We start from the raw sequence: 21,135 nt of genomic DNA on the forward strand, positions 1-21,135 counted from the left end.
GAAGTGACAGGATGCTGTAGATCCAGATATTGCCTATAATCAGATCTTAGAAATTCTCTGTCTCTTCAGCTGATCTTCCTTGCAGAAAGCAGAGCCTAAGAGTTTAGGAGAACAGGCCTTCTGAAAATACCAACAAAAAAATCAGTGATAAAGTCTGTGGTTGAATTAGGTGCCTAAACAAAACAGACTTGAAAATCAAACCCTTCACAGGTAGAAAGAGAAGGATGTACACATTTTTTTAAATCTCAATACCTTTCCCAAAAATTCTCTTCCCAGTAAGTCTGCATAAATTAATGAGTCTTGGTTAGCTAGTTCACTGACTTAATTATGCACCTCACATACAGAATCACAGAATCGACTGGGTTGGAAAAGACCTCAGAGATCATCCAGTCCAACCCTTGGTCCAACTCCAGTCCATTGACTAGATCATGGCACTAAGTGCCATGTCCAATCTCAGTTTAAAAACCTCCAGGGACGGTGAGTCCAGCACCTCCCTGGGCAGCCATTCCAATGCCTGACCACTCTCTCTGCAAAGAATACAAATAATGTCTCTTTCTTTCACTTATTTCTCCCCCACCCCCCTTCTCCTTTTCTAAATATTTGTTCTATATAAATCAATCCCTACTTTCAGCTACAAATGTGAGCTGCTAGGGTAAAAAACATCTCTCTGTTCAGTGTTTGTAGAGAATGCTGCACAGTGGAGTCCTGAACAGGCTCCAGCATATTCTTAGAAAATGAGAAAAGTAAAACCAGTTTTATTTGATTTTTTTTTTTTTTTTTTGTTAGGCAATTCCATGCAAAGGTTCACATAACAGAGAGGGAAAGGAGGAGACAGAGATGCCAAGGGAGGAAAGATAAGATGTATATTGAAACAATACCAAAGAGATTAGCAAAAGCAAAGTGCCATTAAAACAAGGCTTTGGTTTACATACAGAGGACAAGGAGGCCATGCCAGAAGAGCCGCTAAGATTGGTTAGAGAGCTGGGACTCTTCTTGATCCTGCGGAGGGAAGAACTGCTTTCTGATGCTGTATCTGTCTCTCTGTCATCGCTCTACAAAAACATCACAGAAAACGTCTGTGTAGGTTCTTTACAGTCACGAGGAACATTAAAAAACAACAAACAATTTTAATGCGGATTGGGACTCAGTGAATACCTTAATTTAAATCCCCTTGTAGTACAATATGAGTAATTAATATTTCTTAAATTAGGCCATGAACTTAAAAAAAAGAGTTGTAAGTGAATTTTTCTGATAGAAAACCTACACTGAAACTTTTTTAAAGCGGCAATGCACCCAGCAATGCGACAAAAAACTACCAAGTTAGCTTTATTGGGGCAATTAAACTCAACTTCTCTACTTCACTCTCTCCTGCATAAGCTTATGCAAGTGATAGTGCTAAGGTGTTTTACCAGTCCCTTTCTGTCACATAGCAAATACCATCAATTCCGTAGACTCTCTCTTCAAGGCAATTAGCTGGATGGTAACATGCCCAGCAGAACAGCACTGGATGAGGTAATGGCTTTTGCAGAACACCCTTCTTGCAAGAACAAAAGCAGTTTTGGTTTACTTGGTCATTATCAGGTTATGTGCTTACAGCCCCATTCTGTCTCCCCTGTACTAAAGTATCGATGCTTTATTTCCCACGTGTGCTTTGGCATCTTCTTCTGCAAAGCTGTCAGAGAAACCATCACCTCCCTGGTGTGTTCCACCGCGAACAACTCACACAGCTTCCCCCTTCCTTTCTACAGTTTTGAACTGCTGTCAGAGATCTGCTATTAACAGATGCAAAACCAGTAAACAGCAATTTCTACACACATTAAGAAAATGAATATTTATAGAAATAAATATCGAGCATATAAGCATTTTGAAGAAGTCTTTATAGAGATTTATTGATTGTAGCTTCTCTGGCCATGTTTGCACCGCCAGGATTGTTCTCCAGTTCAGAGCCAAAGGTAGGGGCTGACTAATGTCCACCCTACCTGGGGCAAGACTCCTTGAGAGAAAAACTGTTTGGGAGAGAGATATTTGGGACTGTCCAAAATAAATCTAGGGAGTGAAGTAGCTGTTAAGTAGTGTGATAATCAGTCCTGCTACATGGACTCTTTGAAAGACAGGAATATCCCCGACCCTCTTGTAGAGGAAGGAGATAAAGCTCCCTAAGACCATTTTTGCTGCTCTCCACACAACATGTCAGCAGGAGAGACATAGGATTGAACCCAGTTCTGCTTTCAACCCTCTCCTTAATCTACTCAGAGCTTGCTCCCTGGATAGGAACAGTCAGAGCTCTTCTCAGGAAGCTTTGTGGAATGTCTGGAAGTTGAGAGACAAGGATGAAGCAGAGAGGTGACTGCGTGCCTCCAGAACACACTACATGTGTTGGTTTGGTTTTTGGGGGGTTTCGTTTGTTGGTTTTTTGAAGTTAATTCCAAATGTTAAATAAGAATACTGTTACTATTCACAAGTAGAGAACCCTTAATTTTTTTAGCCTGTTATCTCTTTAAAGCAGAAGGAAAAGACACAGATACTCTAAGATATAGATTTCTTTGTATTTCTTCTTTAATTATAAAGTATGTTATTATCAGAATTCATTATTTTAAAAATAATTCCAGCACTGAGCTAACACATAGAAATGAGTGTTAATACCACCATGACTACATAGTGTCTACAATGCTTATTTCTAGCCTGTTATTTCTACCAGATTTATGTTATCTGTTCATTAATTTTGTGCTTTGTATTGGCCAGATGGTATGTCAATGATGACAAACTCCAGGGCAGATATACATACATACTGTTTTTATAGATATACATTCTGTGAGCTTGATAACTCAAGGCAGTATTGAACTAACCATAATTTTAAATATAAATTTGTGGGGGGAGAATGAACAGATTTAGGTGCTGACAATTTCTTAGAATATAAATATGAACCATCCCTAAACACTTTCTACCGTGACCAGACTGATCACATATAGTCCTTTGGCTTTCAAGCATTCGTCAGATTGTTTCATTCAGAACCCGCGGGAATAAGCTTTTTAATTGGCTGAAGATAAAAAATGACCTGTTAGTTTAAGGACGGAGATTGCCTTTGGGAATAACGGCAAGCATTCACCGTGCTTCCATCTCCTAGATAAAACATGCTCTGTATGTTGAGCTGTACAGTAAGAATAAACCTCTAGTTACTGGCCTAAAGCTTTTGAAAGGTTAATTAGCCACAGGTTTGGGATCATCTGCTGATTGTTACAGCACAAGCTCAGCTCCATGCCATGGTCCAATAGTGAACTGACTTGGCAGACCCTGGAAAGCACTGCTGGGCAAATGCAAAATCAAAAGTAATCAAAAGTAATCAAAAGTTTTAGTTACAGTATTTCAGAGATGGAACTTGCCTCTTCCTGTAGGAACGATGGTACCGACTTGCTCAGTCCTTTGAGTTTTTCAGGGTTGGAAAACAGCTGCTGGGGCTGTGAAGGCACTGTGGAAACTGAAGAGCAGCAATTCAAAAGGTTTCAAAAATAAGTTTGTGCATCGAAACAGTGAGATTCCATAGAGGACGTGGTTAGAAACAAACAGCTTCAGATGAAACACATGCACATGCACAACCAGTTTACAACTTGGATGCAAGATTCCCCCTTCTCTCCCCCTCAACTAGGACTCAGAGAAGTTTTCATTAGGAAAGATGATCTACTTTGACATCTCCTATAATGCCAACCAAAGAACTTTGCCTGGCCGGAGCAGAAACATCTACATTGCTTGACAAGATGTACAAGCCTGGGTGCTGCACGTAAATTCTGATCAAATGTGATAAAGAAAACATCTTCAGTTTACCATTCAGATTTTCTTCCTAGAACAAGGATAAATCAACCCACGCACTAATCATATCGTCACTGACATTAGAGTTCTTGGTAAGTCATTTGAGTTCTTGATAAGAAGCCAAGCTCTGTTCTTTTATTTACTCAAATTAATGACAATAAGAACATTTGTGTAAATCAAGCAATTTTTAGACATGAACAAGGAAGTTCTAAGTATTCCTGGTTATTTCTAAGATTCATATCTCATTAATTATGCATTTTTTTGCAGCACATCTCTTCAACTTTTGTATAGCTCCACTGAACTTCACTTCCATGTTCTTTCACTGCACAAAACCTACTTGCACAAGCTAGCCTTGCAAAAATCCAGTTTGCGGTAAGGCCTCAATTCTCAGAATTTTCCATTCTCTAACCCCACTTATATTTAATAATGCACTAAGGCTCTGTATCTTTGGATTGGATACACACTGTGAAATGCACCAACGCTGAATATCATATGAAAGAGAATTATTTAGCATCAAACAGGCGGAGGGGCACGTATCTACCGTGTAAAAAGAAACACTGCGCACACAATGGGATTGTTTACAAGGTGCAAGTTCAGCTTTTGCTGTTGAAGCTCAAAAAGTTCTCAACATATCAGTTATTGTCAGTATGAAGGTAGATGCAGTTTCCTCATTGAGCAAGTATCTAGTCCAGATGTGTCACTTGTTAGTTGTTAAATAAAGAAGGGTTTTAAATGTATTAGTTTAAATATCAGTGGAGAAGACTCTCCATGGTCTGCTGGAAGAATCCTGTTACTCACTTCCTGCTGCATTTATACTCCTCTCTTGATGCTGATCAGGTTTCGGACCTGCTCAGTATTGACAAGAGTCATTCAGTAGCACAAACAGCTTTGCAATGTTATAATTAGCAATAATATATGTTATATGTGGGAAGTTTTTGACTTCCCCAGGCCCCATATGTTTCTATGTTTTGCATCACTGCCCTCCTTTGAGGAGCTGGATCATAACAAAGGTAACATGAGTATACAAGCTAAGCAAAGCAAAAATCATGAATAGTATTTTCAAGAGAACTTGCCTTATTCTGTCTGTACAGCTATCAGTTTGACTCTTTGGCATTTCTCCAAACTTCACTGTTAATAAATGTAACTCAAAAAACCACCACCCTTTTCAGATAAGTGTCTACACATTCCATATCTAAAATATATCACGCTTTCAGAGGTCTCCATTTGAAAGCAAAGTGCAGCACCATACTTGAGCCTTGTTAATTTACTGGACATTGTGTGCATCCTATTATGCTATGATAATCCTATTTATATTATAGGCCACTAGTATGCAAAATGCTTTTAAGCACCTAAAACATGACAATAACTGCAACTGTGCACAGTTATTTTTAAAAACTGCAGTGCCTCAATGCAGTGAAGAAAGAATTGCGTGTTATATTCCACCATATTCAATGTTATTTGATGGTTTTCTATTGTGTTCATCTTGACATGTTCTTGGAACAGGTATGCTTTTATTTTGCTTAGTTTTGGGATTTCTAAAGGCACAGAGAAAAAATTAACAGCAAGGCACATGTAATGCACTAATGTATTGACGATATATCAGCAGTAACTGATCTAGCAGTTCATCTGTTGCTTGGAGCAATTCTGCTTTGCTGAGTGGAGACAGGGCTTGTAAGAGTTGCCCCTGTTCAACTGGTGTATTCTGAACGGTGTTTTGCATGAGCAAAAGTCATTTTGCATCTTATAATGAAACAGATGAACAAATAAATTCAATATCTCCTTAGGTCAACTCTTTCAACTGAGCTAATGTTCAAAGCTCTCAGTTATTTTGGTAACTGTTTCACAGGCTGAATGACCAAAGGCCAAAATAACACACTGGTAGGTGGCACAGAGTTTCTACAGATATAGCAAGACGTAACATGAATATATTCCTTAAGAATAAAACAACACAACAAAATTCTGCAAAAGCATTTCAGTGATGCTGAAATTAATCAAGTCTAAAAGCACAATATAATTCTTGGTTTCAAGACTCCTTCGTGAGCAAACAGAGACTATTGAAAAAAAACAATGAGCTTCCATGCAGACACAAAAGATATTTACCATCTTCAGCACTAAGAGCTAATTCTTCCTTTGGATTATTTACTTTTCCTTTTCCTTTATCTGTGCAGGAAAAAAGTAACACACTGTTAGAAATGTAGCTGTTTGGTATGATAAAATGGATGGCAATGCTAATCACAGAATTAAGAGTAATGAGGACAAAAAACCCCAAACAAACCAGCAGAGCCACGGGAATGGTTAAATTCAAGAGATGCTTTGTACTTGACACACTACTTGAAGCCTACATGCCAGCAGCAGTCTGGTGTTGACACAGTTTCTATCGCTGCGCTGTTGCAGTGTTAGTGCAAGCCTAAAACCTAGAACTAGTCCGAAGCAAGCAATAGCGTCAGTTGTATTAGAAGAGTAGTTTGCCAACTACAGCCAACATATTTCAAAATCTACACCTCCACACTGCTACCAACACAAGGTCAGTTTATGTCTTCCCCATTAGACATGAGATAAGCAGGAAAACAGCAAGGGACTGGGTGGAGACAGGAATAATCATTAAAAATAATAATAATAATCTTAGGAGGCTACAGAGGGAAGTCAAGAATGAATTCCAAGCATAATGGTGTCTCACTGTATTCTCTTACAGTTGGTTTGGTATATTAACTGCTAGAGTACACAGGTGAAACACTATTAAGCTAATAGGAATTTTTTGTACTTCCACTGTCAGTTGTTGCTCATTACTGGTTTGGGTAGTTGCCAATACTTTCACTATGAAAAACTATCCAAGAAACAGTTCATCACTGATTACCACAGTGCATTTTTTGAAGATGTCTGCTTCATAGACCCGTGTTGTTTGAAAATCAACAGAAAGAACTGAAAACTAAACCGTATGAGGAAAGAATTCAGTTTGACAGTACAAACTCCACACTGCTTATAAAGAAGCAAAGACAAAAAAGCTATTTGGCAAAGCTGTATGGAAGAACAGCGTGTTAGGCCAAACTGGGGGTCATGGGAGACACACACAAGCTTTGTGCTCACTTGAGGTGGCTGATGGAATGTCCTCTAGACTTTTGGAAGGCATTTTCCTATCTGCACTCCTTTTCAAAGCCATCAATACAGGGTTTAATTCTTCTTCTGAACCTGTTACAAGACAAAACACATGAACACTGCACACATAGACATGCCATTTTAAGTCACTAAGAAACCAAATACCGATTTCTCATGAGAATCTATTTTGACCTTTAACAAAGACAGTGAACATTCAACAAAAATACAAAATAAACAAAGTAAGTGTCTAATTTTAAGTATCCATTCACTCTCTTTAACTCTCTGACCCATCAGCAGAGAGAGGCGGGTTGGTTGATTTCCCCTGTGTAGGTATCGCTGTCTGTACTGACTAATAAGGCAACTTGGGGCAAGTATTAATTGTCTTAATTGTCCAAGAACAACATGGGATAAACTCAGACCATTTTGTAACCATCTTGTTATGAACCAGCATAAAACAGGTAATAGCTTTGGTTTTTCTTTCTGCGTAAATTTGTCCACTGTATTTTCTCCCCAGTGAAATTCACTTTGTTTCAACACTTGAGCAACAACCACTTTAGACTCTTGTCACCACCAGCAGAGCAACCAGGCCTTATAGGCAGCAACACTGTCATTATGGGTAAAAACAAATTAGGTTTCATTTTTCCTCATTTGTCTTGAGTTTTCACTGACCTCTGTTGGTATCTCACTTTCAAAATAGGCTCAAGACTTGAGTCAGCAGGTGCTGGAAACTCCAGACATTTCTCAGAATCTCCCAGTGAAGAAAACATTCCCAGTCTCTCAGGAGCAAATTAAAAAGGCTACATTATCTCCTCTGCCTTAAGCCCTTCAATGACTGTCATACACGGTATGTTGACCAGAGCTGCCATTCAACCAAATAATGAGAATCCTGGTAACCAGACCACTTCATTTATATGGCCACTTGTAGTGCAACAGGCAGCAACGCTAAATTAAATAGCACCGAGTATTGTTATTGTCTTTATAATCAGCCATTCCACTCGTAAGAATGTAACTTTGAAGACTAACTGGTCAAACTAAAAAATTAAATCAGTCAGCCATTTTTTTTTTCCTCTTTAATCCAGAATATTTAAAATAAATACCAAGTTTGGGGTGTTACAATGTTATTAATTTGAAGGCAATATCAGAGGGGAGGAAGAAAAGGTTAAATCATGAAGACTGATGGGATTCATTCATGCTGCTAAATTCCCCTTACCAAAAAGGCTTACTCAAGTGTAGCATGTGTTTGTCAAACACTTTCCAATTAAAGGACTTAATTGGTTCTTGCCATCCTTCACAAACTAATATCCAAAGGATTCAATTAGAAAATAAGTATCACACAGATTTCGATTGTCGTATTTTAAGTTGGCTACCAAAAAATCGTAGCCATATTTAACAACCCAGCACCATGAATTTTAGAAATCAAACGGCTCACAGATTGAACTTCGGGTTCCAGAGAGGGAATCAGAGTTTTCATCTGAAAACTTGGATCCCAAATTGGAGCCATCCCCTTCCTCTTCATCATTATCCTCACGCTGAAACATTAAGGAGAGTTGAGCTGCTTCTGGCTGGGGGGAGTTGCTCCCATCTGTAAGTGGTGTGCTTGCTCTTCTGAATTCCAACAGTGCTTTAAATTCTGAATTATTTTCAGAGTCATCCAAGGATGTGCTTTCATCTCTCCTTCCTTTTTCATTTATCTTGAATGGCTTGATCACAATCGTACTGGTATCTCCTTGCAAGAGAGAGAGATCAACTGGAGCTGTGTTTTTCTTTTCTACCTTATTAATAGCTCCATTTCTTTTAGGAAAATTAGAATCTTCAGTTCCACTTACTGCAGGATCATGTATTGAAGTTTTGATATTTTGTTCTGGAGCTCCCCCTTTGTCAGTTGTCTTCATCTCCGTATGGTAGCTACTGAAAGCGTTATATGGCTGTGACATTGCCATAAGTAGAGTCTCTTTTTGTGATGGAAACATAAGCTCCCCAAACATTTCTTGTTTATGTGACTCTTTGGGTATTGGAGATGAAATTTCAGATGCTTCTCGAATAAGATTTTCTAAAGAGCACCTGAATTCACCAAATTTTGCAATATTTGAAACAGAAGTTTTTTCTACTGTTTCTTGTATTTCTTGAGGAAGATCTCTCTCTTGTTGGTGTGCAGCATGCACACTTTGACTAGTCTGTATTTTACCTTGCATTTTCTTATCCATATTTTTCAGTATAGAAGCTGTTGTTTCAGAGACCTCTTTCAGGAGCTTCTGCAAATTAACATCAAACACTCCGCATTCAGCTTTGGACACTGCAGATCTTTCTATGGTCTCTCTGATTTCCTGTGGTGAGTCTCCATCATGCTCATAGGTCACGCTTTTAGTTTCCATCTCAGCAGCTCTCTGTACTGTGTTAACGGCATGTTTTGGTTTAGGTGGTGATGTTTCAGAGGCCTCCTTCAGCAGCTTCTCCAAAGCAGAACTCAAGCCACTGACCTTGGATGGGGCAACAGACTTTTCTATGGTCTCTGTGATGTCCTGCAGCAACTCTTCATCATGCTCATAGGTCATACCTTTAATTTCCATCTCAGCAGTTCTCTGTACTGTGCCGTCAGTCTGTTTTGGTTTAGGAGGTGGCATTTCAGAGACCTCCTTCAGCAGCTTCTCCAAAGCAGAACTCAAGCCACTGACCTTGGATGGGGCAACAGACTTTTCTATGGTCTCACCAATTTCCTGTGGCAAATCTCCATCGTGCTCACAGGTCACGCTTTTAATTTCTGTCTCAGCAGTTCTCTGTACTGTGTTAAAGGCACGTTTTGGTTTCGGAGGTGGTGTTTCAGAGGCCTCCTTCAGCAGCTTCTCCAAAGCAGAACTCAAGCCACTGACCCTGGATGGGGCAACAGACTTTTCTATGATCTCACCAATTTCCTGCAAAAACTCTCCATCGTTCTTATAGGTCATGCCTTTAATTTCCATCTCAGCAGCTCTCTGTACTGTGTTAAAGGCACGCTTTGGTTTAGGAGGTGGCATTTCAGAGGTCTCCTTGAGCAGCTTCTCTAAAGCAGAACTCAAGCCACTGACCTTGGGTGAGGCAACAGACCTTTCTGTGGTCTCTCTGACCTCTTCAGGATGACCGATATCTTCTGGGTGTGTTGATTCTACACAACAATTACTTTGTGATATACTGTTTTTGTCATTGGATATTTTCATTCCCACCCTTCTATATTCAGAAGGTTGAGATGCAAAGTTCTCTCTGAGCAGGTTCTGCAAACCATTTTGAGGCCTCTGAGAACCCTCAAGTGTATCATCCTTGTCTACTATACGATGTCGTAGATGGAAAGGTTCAAATTCCCTAATCAGTTCCCTGAGGCTTTTTCTGTTTTCATGCTCATCTTTTGATGGCACATTCACTTCCCCTGTGCTTTTGCTTATTTCTTCTTCTTGATCAACAGCAGAAGCGTCATGGCTCTGTTCTCCTGTTTTTTCAGAGATGTTGCACAGATTTGAGTGAGAAGCTGTCCCTTTCAAAATGTTTTCTTTTAGGCTCAAGCTAGATGGCGTCTCAAAGGCTTCCTCTTTTAACTTCTTTAGGCCAAATTTAAATACATCAAGCTCAGCTTTAGGTAGAACCACCTTATCCACAGTTTCAGCAACTTCCTCTTTAGGAAGACTGATATCTAACCAAGCAGCCTTGTTCTCCACTTTTTCTGTAGCTAAACATACCCAATCATCTACTGCTGTCTCCTTTAAAGCATCTTTATCACCAGGTGACTGGAGTAACTGCAAGGAAACATGTTGTTCTTTTGATAAAACAATACCTTTTTCTGCACATTCTTTAACTTCTTGCTCTGGAAGACCCATCTTTTCCTGGGGGTTTGAGATAACTGGTTTTCTGTCCAGCAGGACAGAGTCTGGATTTTTTATGCGTATCACATCGAGGCCTTTCAGGGTAGGAGATCCTGGAGGCAGTTCACACACCACACAATCTAGTTTCTGGGTTTTTTCTGTCTCTGATGTTTGGGTTTGTTGTTGAATTAACTCTTGCTTGTTCACATTATCTCTGCCTTTTTTATCTTCATTTGATTTTCTTTCATAGCTTCTTGAACTAGTATTATTTGGCAAAGAAACACCTCCCCTATCAATGCTACTCTGTAATTTAACTCTGGTATCCCAGAAGTTTCTCAGACTCTGGAACTGTGAAGGATCTGAAATTTGATTCTTGGACTGCTCATTCATTTTTTCTTTTAAAGACAAAACCTGGAAGCTGGGCTTCTGCTGGGAACAAGCGGTAAGTTTTCCTTTAGGTGTTTCCTTTTCATCTTTGTCTTTGATTTTGGGAGAAGCTGAAGTGGCACCAACACTTGGCTGCAAGTTACTGGCTTTTGGCAATTCTGCATATTCATGAACTTCGTCAGATGGAAGTGTTCTTTCTGGCCTTTCAACTGCATGGCCTGCTGCAAACTCAAAAGAGTTTTGATGTTCATTTCTTAAAGCCTGGCTTGCACAACTTAGTTCAGCACTTCTTAACATATTCTTGCTTTGATCATCCGATCCATTAGGTAGATATACTGCAGCTGGGTTTATTTTCTCACTTCCTCTGAGACCCTTCAATACACCATTACCTGATGCATTTGTATTGACACTAATTTCTTTCTCTCTATGACCAGGGATAGTTTTATCCCCTTCCCAAAATGCTCTAATCTCCCTTAGTCTTCTTTTTTCCTGCATTGCCTTCTCTGATTTGCGTTTCTGAGCTAGTAGCTTGTGTCCCTGATGTTCCACAAGATTTGATTTTTTATTTTGTTGCTTGATTTCTTGACCACTTTCTTTTTCTTCAACTCTAATACAGTCAAATTCAGTTAGTGATTTGTCATGTTTCTCCCCATTCTCTTCCTCTTTCTTGGGTTTCATCCTCTGTTTTATCAGTTGCGTATCTTCTGAAATAAATGATGTAGATGAAATGCTGTTCTGTTGTTTAATCGTTCCAAACAGTAACTCTTCCTTAACTTCTGTTTTTCCATCCAGGCCAGGCCCACCATGTTCTATAGGAAGAGCTGCTGTTCTGGTTGAGAAGCCCACTTCTTCTGTATGTTCCCTGCCTTGGGATCTAGCTGGTACACGGTTCCTATCTTCAGTACCAGAACTTCTTTGAAACCAATCTAAAACTTTCGATACAGATTCATCAGCCACTTTCATGAGTTCATCAGCATGCTTGTCAGGGTTCAAAGTGGTTTTAGCATCTTGCTCCTCAACAAGATCAGGCTTACCTTGTTGCAGACTTGTAGAATTGGTATTTGACACCTCATGTGTTTCTGTCTCAGCAGAAAGCTGATGTTGATCTACAACATAAACGAACTTATCAGAGTTAGGAATCAGACACACAGCTCTACAAATGTTCGACCTATCTCAAAAACCAAAACAAAACAGATTTTTTTTAACTGTTAGCATGGAAAAGAGTGCTCTGCCCTTGTGTTTTTGGAAAGAACCACACTGCAGGCAATGAACTGAAAAATAAATTCCTGCACTGAGATATCCTCCTGGAAGATTAGACATATTACTTTATTACTTTTAGGGTGCCAGTAGATAAGAATGGTTATCCCCATTCTAAAGGAAATGGCTAAATTGAAAGGGGACACATGGGAAGGACAACCAGCATAGTTGTGTATAGTCTCACGAGCAAATCCCCAAGTCACAATTGTGTTACTACCAGTGACAGCCCACAGCTGTACAGATTCTTCAGTTCTCATGCAGAAAGATCTACCAGGCGTCATGACAGGAGTTTTATCCAAATGCCACCACTTCACCTTCACCATCCACAAGAAAGGTGCCTATCCAGGCTCTGATCTGATTGTTAATTCTTAAGAATACCAACAAAAGATCATCTAAAAAATACTGACTACATTTGAGCATTAAAATACAAAAAAGTGATTTTGAATTTAATTCTGCAGTATGTAGCACATTCCTATTAACTCTTTTTCCTAGCTGTTAATTCTTAGATACAAGTGATTTGAACATTAAGGAAGACATGCTACCTGCTATTGCATTCTGTTCTTCACTCCTATTAGTCTCTTACCAGTAAAGTTTTTGTGTGACTTTGATTCCTGGCTCAAGAATTTGTTGGCTTTATTTTCACGTGTCTCATCAACACTCAGTTCATTATTGCTATTTGGCAGGATATTGCTGGAGGCCTTTCGTGGAGTTGCAAGTTTCTTAGGAGTAACTGTCTCCATCTGCAAGGTTTCATCTGCCAGGAAGACTGTCCTACTAGAATCATGAGGACCGGACACTGATGTATCACCTGGTAAGCCATCTATCGGTTTCACTTGTAAAGCTGATGAATGGGTTCCCAAAGGCTTTACAGCAGAAATTTGCTTATTCCCCAATGAATCTGTTCTAATAGCGCCATTTCTACTACTCTTTATTTCATCAGATTCTAACAAATCAAACTCTCCTTTTTCTCTGCCGCGATGTGGCCGTGGGCTTTGCAGAGGTTCTCCTTTGCCTGTGCTAGACGAGAACCTCACTTGTTTTAGTTTTTCCAGTGAAATTTGTGTGGAGTCTTCTGCTTCTTCCATAAGAGAGTTCTTCTCAGCTTCTCCTTCAAAAATAGTTGCAGTAGGAAGACCATTCTTCTTCTGAACATCTAACATCTGACTAACACGAACTTCCGAGTCAGTGGAACTTGAACTTGAACTGCGCTTCAGAATGCCCCTGGGTGGTGTTCCAACACCATTAATTCCCTCGGTCCGTTTGGCTGGTTTTGGAACAAGATCTTCTCTTTGTGACACAGGATCTGTTGCTTTGTGAATTAATTTTCTAGCTTTTGGGACAGGACGCTTAACTAGTCCCTTCTGTGATTCATCCGTAGGCTCTGCAGAAGGCTTCTTGTGTTTCTCTTTTTCATCATTTACTGAGTTTGGTTTAGGTTGGCTCTCTTTTGAGGGTGACAAAATTTCTGTAAGACATATACAGAAAACAAATCATGAGTTTCCATGACATTCATCTGCATAAACAGAGGGGCATGACAGTGCAGATCTAGAACGCAGTGATTATATTGGTTTACTAAAAACACCTGCAGTAAAACACAGGCGGAAATTCAACATAAGTGTTTATCTCACTTGTATGTAACTGGAAGTTTTAACAGATGAAAATCCTGCCGTTATTTCTTTTTCTACAAATATTAACTATGCGGTGATTCCAAAGATAGGAAGCACACCAATTTTTTGATCAGTGTTATTCCTGCAAAGGACAAACTTTGCAGGGAAGGGCAGCTTTTGAATACGCAAACGCCTCTTCAGGTTCAGAACATAAACAGCCTCTTTCGTTTTCTGCAAGTTGCTGTTTCCACATTCATATTTTACAAAGTAAAATGCAGAAATGTTGTCCCACTAGGAAAACATTTTGGTTTGGTTTTATTATTCCTAATGTGCAAGTCTTCCTTTTTCCTCTTAGCAAGCTTCATAACAGAGACAGGAGAGTAATCTGCACATATGAGCCTGTAAATTACAACTTCAAATGCCTGCATTGTGATATATCACCACTCAGCTACTTGCCTGCAGAGAATACTGCAGGAAAGGGAGGATTCGAAAATAAACAGAACTGGGTGAACAAAAGAAACAAATCAAGATCGAAGAGAGTTAAGCTGCTTCTGTTGAGCCAGCTGCAGCAATGACTGGAAGGCCATAAAGACATCTATGCCAAAATCAAGGAAATTTCTCTGTTCTCTTAACAGCCGTTCAGGACAAACAGCCCTCTCAGGAGTGCTGACTAGAATTGTGAGTACAAGAAAGGAAGCAAAACCCATTTAGTCACATAAACAGCCATTTCCTGACTATATTCATGTGTTTTATATGGGGTTTGAAACAAACTAGTTGATAACTTGAAGTAGTTAAGATAAAACAGGCTTTGATATCTTACAAAAGAGAAGCAATGAAAGTAAAAATAATTTCATATATGTCTCCAAGAAATTCACGGTTATGCTAAATAAGTATATTTACCCTTATTTGATGGCTGAGGTAGAATGGCTGTTCTGTTTTCTGCTTCCCCACTGTTCAAGTTATCCCCTGAAGCAGTGAAGTTAAATGGATTTCTCCGTTGCTAAAAAAGGAAGGAACATAAAAATTGCAGTTGAATTTTCATATCAGTACAGTCTTGACAAAATAAGATAACGTGTAGTGATTTCCTCTGCCTCACTACTCAGTCAGCAAAGAATCCTTAAACTGGATACAAGACAAAAAAAATTAAATAATAAGAACAAGGGAACTATCAGAAGTGCAAGTGATAAGCCTCCTCTTTTTCTTTTTGATGTCACCAACAGGACAGATAAGCCACCACTTAAAGACACTTGAAAATCCCAAGTTGATGCAAGTTAAATAGTTTTATCTCTACTTCTGTGACTTTGGAGATATTGGAACACAGCAAGACCATTTTTACAGTGGCTGAAGACACTGGAAACAATGTCAAGCAGAGACAGCCACTGTCTATAGCCGTAACAGCACTACGGCACTCAAACCTTAGCGGTTTCCGTTATCTCTTTCCAAAACAAAAACACACTCTTTTTTTTCCAGCTTCTTATCTTTCTTCCTCAAATCTTTAATTATCTTTACCGCTGAAGCACAAAGCACAAAACGTAAAGGATAACTCCTGCTACATTCAAAAGCAGTCATACCTTTAGTGGTGAGGCTGCTGCCTTCAGCGCTCTCTCCCCGGGTTTGTCTAACACAGAGATTACTGGCTTAGAACTGCAAAGGAAAAGCATATAACAACTTCAGCAAACAGGGCATTACTTTAATCCTTTTTGAAAAAGCAAGCCAAAAATTCATTTATTCCTACTCAAATGGAACCTCTTGGTACCTAAAGTTTTCTATTCAACCTGCTCTCATCAGCTTCTTTCCATAGCAAGGGGATATGCCTCACAGAACCACAGAATGTTAGGGATCGGAAGGGACCTCAAAAGATCATCCAGTCCAACCCCCCTGCCAGAGCAGGAACACCCAGATGAGGTTACACAGGAAGGCGTCCAGGCGAGTTTTGAATGTTTGCAGAGAAGAAGACTCCACAACCCCCCTGGGCAGCCTGGTCCAGGCTCTGTCACCCTTACTGAGAAGAAGTTTCTTCTCAAATTTAAGTGGAACCTCTTGTGTTCCAGTTTGAACCCATTACCCCTTGTCCTACTGTTGGTTGTCACCGAGAAGAGCCTGGCTCCATCCTCGTGACACTCACCCTTTATATATTTGTAAACATTAATGAGGTCACCCCTCAGTCTCCTCTTCTCCAAGCTAAAGAGCCCCAACTCCCTCAGCCTTTCCTCATAAGGGAGATGCTCCACTCCCTAAATCACCTTTGCTGCCCTGCGCTGGACTCTCTCCAGCAGTTCCCTGTCCTTCTGGAACTGAGGGCCCAGAACTGGACACAATATTCCAGGTGTGGTCTCACCAGGGCGGAGTAGAGGGGCAGGAGAACCTCTCTGACCTACCAACCACCCCCCTTCTAATACACCCCAGGACACCATTGGCCTTCCTGGCCACAAGGCCACAGTGCTGGCTCATGGTCATCCTGCTGTCCACCAGGACCCCCATGTCCCTTTCCCCTACACTGCTCTCTAACAGGTCATTCCCCAACTTATACGGGAATCTGGGGTTGTTCCTACCCAGATGCAAAACTCTACACTTGCCCTTGTTATATTTCATTAAATTTTTCCCCGCCCAACTGTCCAGCCTGTCCAGGTCTCCGGATGGCAGCACAGCCTTCTGGTGCATCAGCCACTCCTCCCAGCTTGGTGTCATCAGCAAACTTGCTGATAGTACACTCTGTTCCATTATCCAAGTCATTGATTAATATATTGAATAATACCGGCCCCAGTACTGACCCTTGAGGCACTGCACTAGATACAGGCCTCCAACTGGACTCCATCCCATTGACCACGACTCTCTGGCTTCTTCCCTTCAGCCAGTTAGCAGTCCACCTCACTACCTGTTCATCCAGACCGCACTCCCTCAGTTTAGCTATAAAGATGCTGTGGGAGACTGTGTCAAATGCCTTACTCAAGCCAAGGTAGATCACATCCACTGCTCTGCCATCATCCATCCATCGTGTTATGTCCTCATAAAAGTCAATGAGCTTGGTCAAGCACGACTTCCCCTTGGTGAAGCCATGTTGACTGCCCCTAATGACCCTCTTATCCCTGATATGCCTTGAGATGGCACCAAGGATAAGTCGTTCCATCAGTTTCCCGGGGATGCCTGTTGAAGAATTCAATGCAACTTCTACTTGGCATGAAAGAAAACATATTTTTTAATATCTTTTAGATGTTTGAGCAAGCTTTATATAAATGTACCCACTCTCCAAACAATATCAGTGTTTTTGTCTCCATTCTTGTCCTACATTTATCTTTCTAGGACCAAAACCAAAGTGGAGGAAAGTGCCAAAAATCTGCTAAAAATAGTTTTGCAAAGTGTCCAAGTGAGAAAAATCAGAGGAACCCCATCACCATTGTAGTAAAGATGTGACAAGCCACAGATGACAACACATCCCCACAGAGATACATCTTATTAGCTATTCTCTTTCAATTAAGATCTATAAAAGCTGTGGCTTGATAGCATAAGTAAGTTATTACTTGTGATCCTGACTAAGTATAGCCCAAGTAAGGAGAAATTAAAACAGCTCGAAGAGACAGCTCCTACCTTACATCAAGAAATATTTCATCTATTTGCAGAATGATGCAAGAGTAGTTGCTTTTTTTGGTTTTTTCCCAAAACAGATTTTTATCATTTAAGTTCATCTAAATATCTTAGGTATGAAAACAATTTGTTTTTTGAAGACTGAAGTTAGATGTGGATTTAAATATGGTCTTCATATAACAATCACATTCAGTATTTTAACTTTATATAGAAAACGCTGGCATTGACCGACTTACATGCTTGTGATTTTGGGGACCACTTATGACTTTGAGGTTCCACTTAAACTTGAGAATAAACTTCTTCTCAGTGAGGGTGACAGACACTGGAACAGGCTGCCCAGGGAGGTTGTGGAGTCTCCTTCTCTGGAGACATTCAAACCCACCTGGACACCTTCCTGTGTAACCTCATCTGGGTGTTCCTGCTCTGGCAGGGGGATTGGACTGGATGAGCTTTCGAGGTCCCTTCCAATCCCTAGTATTCTATGATTCTATGACAGGAGAAACAGAACAAGGCAGGGAAAATGAATATTCTCCAGGTAGGAAATATGACCTCAGGCTAGGAAGGAAAGCAACCCCTGTGGTTTTTCCCATATAGATGTACAAGGAGACTCCAGAACTGAGTATTTCTTTGGTCAATGATCTTTGGCGTGGGTGAAAAGACTTTCAGATATTGATGGGTAAGTAGCAAACCCAGAAGACAACGTGTTTGAGGGCAGATGTGGTACCTCAGGACAAGAAAACAGCTCCCAGCTTCACAATGTGCCGGGTTCAAACAGGAGCTGCCTCCTCACCCAAAGATCTTTTCAAATGCACAGGGATACAAACTTCTGTCCTGGTTTGGTTAAAAAACAAGTTTCTCTTTTAGTGAATTTGCCTGTCAGCTAAAGCCTTCATATTAGCTGCATTTTCCTGGAGAACCAGATACATGTTTTGGTAAACATAGCAATGGAATGCGAAGTTATTGATAAGCATGGATGGACATCTCGCGAGAGGGGCAACTAGAAACAGGTGACCAAGAAACTGAGCAACTGTGTAGAACATCCCATTCACGTGAATACTTCATATAAAAGTGGGAGATCACGAGGATCTCGTGCCTTCCCTTTTTTCCCTTCTGCTTATGGCCGACATTAGGAGAGGACCTTGTTAGTCGTCCCTGCAAACTGAGGCCTAGTGACAGACTGAATCCAGCTCCGGTTGGCTGCAGAGTCCAGTCCAGGACTTTGGGTGCCGGCTCTGCAGTTGCTGAGACTTTCAAGATTTGTTTTGTATATTTTGTATTATTTTCTCTATTCTTATTAGTAGCATTAGTAAAACATTTTTAATTTTTCCAACTCTCTTCTCTCTGTCCTTCTTTTCCTCCCGATCGCCTGTCCTGAGTGGGAAGGGGGAGGGAGGGGGGAGAGGAGGTTAACAATACATCTGCCAAGGTTTTATTGTCACCCCACAATCAAAACCCTCGACCACTTCACAAACTGAGCTTGTAATGGAAACCATCTCATGGGTGAAAAAATAATCTGTTCTTATATTTTAACACTAACTGCAGCAGCCTCTTATATGTACATACCAGGTATAACAGATCATTGTTTTGATTCTTCTCTGATCCTAAATAGGAAGAAATAATTTTCTAGTTCTCAAAGAGCTCAATATTGCAACTTTTAATTTATTTTTCAAAAATATCATTCTACATAATTTTCTTTGTTTCTTTTGTTGGTTTTTTAAAAAGTATTAGAACTACGATTAAGTTTGAAAATGCATATACTTAGAGAAACTTTGTTCTACTGATTTGGAGTTTGTGTTCTTGCTTTTATAAGTTCTTGAGTTTGTGGGATTTATTTTATGAGCATCTGCATGCTCCTACACTTTGTGTCTCATTTACCCAACAAGGCAAACATGATTTTTCTTTTTTTTTTTAAAGGTCTAGGTTAAGAATTCTTCAACCTTTCCCTCATTTTAAACAAGGAAAATACTGGTGTATACCCTGGGCTGCAAGAAACTGATAAGACATTCTTCAGTCTGCAGTTTTTACAGGTCGGGAGGTAACAAAAACACACCCAGGATTTTGTAACTACGTTTTACAACAAAGGGTCTGAAAATACAAGTTGACCCTCAGCCCTTACAGATTGGAAAACTGAACAGTTCCCAGATGCGCTGCATTCACAAGACTAATCTAAGAGTGTGCGTGAAGCCAAGTTGATAAATACACCCAGGTTAAAAAGAATTCCTGCACTGCAATTCAGCAAAACAAAGTGCTGAGAATCACAATGAAGGCCCAAACACCACCCAGACTGGACAGGAACCAAGAGGCAACAATGCGAAGGCAGAAGCAAAGCTGGAGAAAGGGGTGATAGATTTGCAGGCGCTGTCAATACAGACAGAAACGGCCTCCCATTCCAAAAAAGAAGGTTTCCTGGGCTCACTCTGGAGGGCAGAAAATCTGGTGAGTTAAGGCAGTGTAATGTAATGACACCTCATAAAGATACCCTTATCTAGGTATCCCAGCAGCCCTGTTATTCCAGAAAAGTTACAGGGATTTTAAGAATTACAGCTTTTGTGCCAATTTTTACCTTGCAGAGCTCTGGGACCCGCACTTGTCACCTGTTAAGGTGGTAGGTTAAGAGTATTTTCTAGCCTAGGGAAGGAAACAACTTAAAAATCTCAACTTGAAACTGAAAACCCCCTAACATTGCCCTTTTTTTGAGACTCAGCATATAGACAGATGGTATCACTGAATAGAGGTAATATTGACAGTCTGAGTCACCCTATGAAAACTCATTCTGTGCAAAGTTACACCTTTAAAAACATTTCTCACACCTGGCCTGTAAAGCCTATGGAATACAAGACAAGTACCATGGTGATATAACACCCAGGGAAAAAAAAAATGTTCATAGTTTCCTTACTGAATTTAGGTATCTGGGGTGTGGGGATAAAGATCACTATGCTAATTTTAAGAACATAGTTGTGGGCTGATTTGTGTTCCATTTAACATAGCAGCACCCTGACTCAACGGCAGTTGAAGTGGCCCCAGGGCTGGATTTGACCCGCAGCAGTTTACACACACAGATCTACCAGAACTGAATTTTCTGTCCATTCAGTAAGAATTGTTTGGGTCTAAGAATAGGATCTCCAGAACAAAAAAAGTCCAGGTAATTTGTTATCACATATCTTCTGGTCCCAATCCTGTAGTTGTTCCATTTATGCAAAGCCTGCAAGCCAGTGCTGGCCTGAAGCCCACTCTTAGAGGAAGAAAAAGACCAAGCAAACCACCACCTAAACCCCAAAACTCCTACAAACCTACCCCTGAAGTAGCACTTTAAAATGTTTTAAAAGTCCAAGTACCTGAATGACATGTAGCATTTGGACACCAAAAGCTGCGAACTCACTTTATACAAGCCCAAACTGCAGAGCTCTCTTACATCCTCCTAGTTCTAGCCATGTTGAGACTGTTACATGCAAGGGGAAGAGTCAGTGGAGATCAACTCCTTGTACCTCTGCTATCCTACCAACCAAATAAAATGTTTGTAGTGTCTACCAGCTGGTAGGGTTATTGCTTTCCCAAGGTTTCCCCTCAATTCCTGATCT

General features: G+C 40.3%; 1 protein-coding gene across 8 annotated transcripts in view; it reads right to left on the minus strand.

Moving 5' to 3' along the window:
• SYTL2 (synaptotagmin like 2) overlaps positions 1 to 21,135 on the minus strand; it is a 62,527-nt gene that overhangs the window by 7,022 nt on the left and 34,370 nt on the right. For 3 of the 8 annotated variants that reach the window (XM_082042941.1, XM_082042940.1, XM_082042946.1), the window contains 9 exons: positions 15,547 to 15,619; positions 14,876 to 14,975; positions 12,952 to 13,833; positions 12,146 to 12,217; positions 6,889 to 6,990; positions 5,905 to 5,958; positions 4,603 to 4,650; positions 3,381 to 3,475; positions 933 to 1,052 (listed from right to left, as the gene is read on the minus strand). In XM_082042941.1, the coding sequence (XP_081899067.1) occupies positions 933 to 1,052; positions 3,381 to 3,475; positions 4,603 to 4,650; positions 5,905 to 5,958; positions 6,889 to 6,990; positions 12,146 to 12,217; positions 12,952 to 13,833; positions 14,876 to 14,975; positions 15,547 to 15,619 (1,546 nt within the window). The other 5 variants (XM_082042942.1, XM_082042943.1, XM_082042944.1 and 2 more) reach the window with 5 other exon arrangements.

This window comes from Streptopelia decaocto (assembly GCF_964273445.1).
Source record: "Streptopelia decaocto genome assembly, chromosome: 1".
Classification (NCBI taxonomy): domain Eukaryota; kingdom Metazoa; phylum Chordata; class Aves; order Columbiformes; family Columbidae; genus Streptopelia; species Streptopelia decaocto.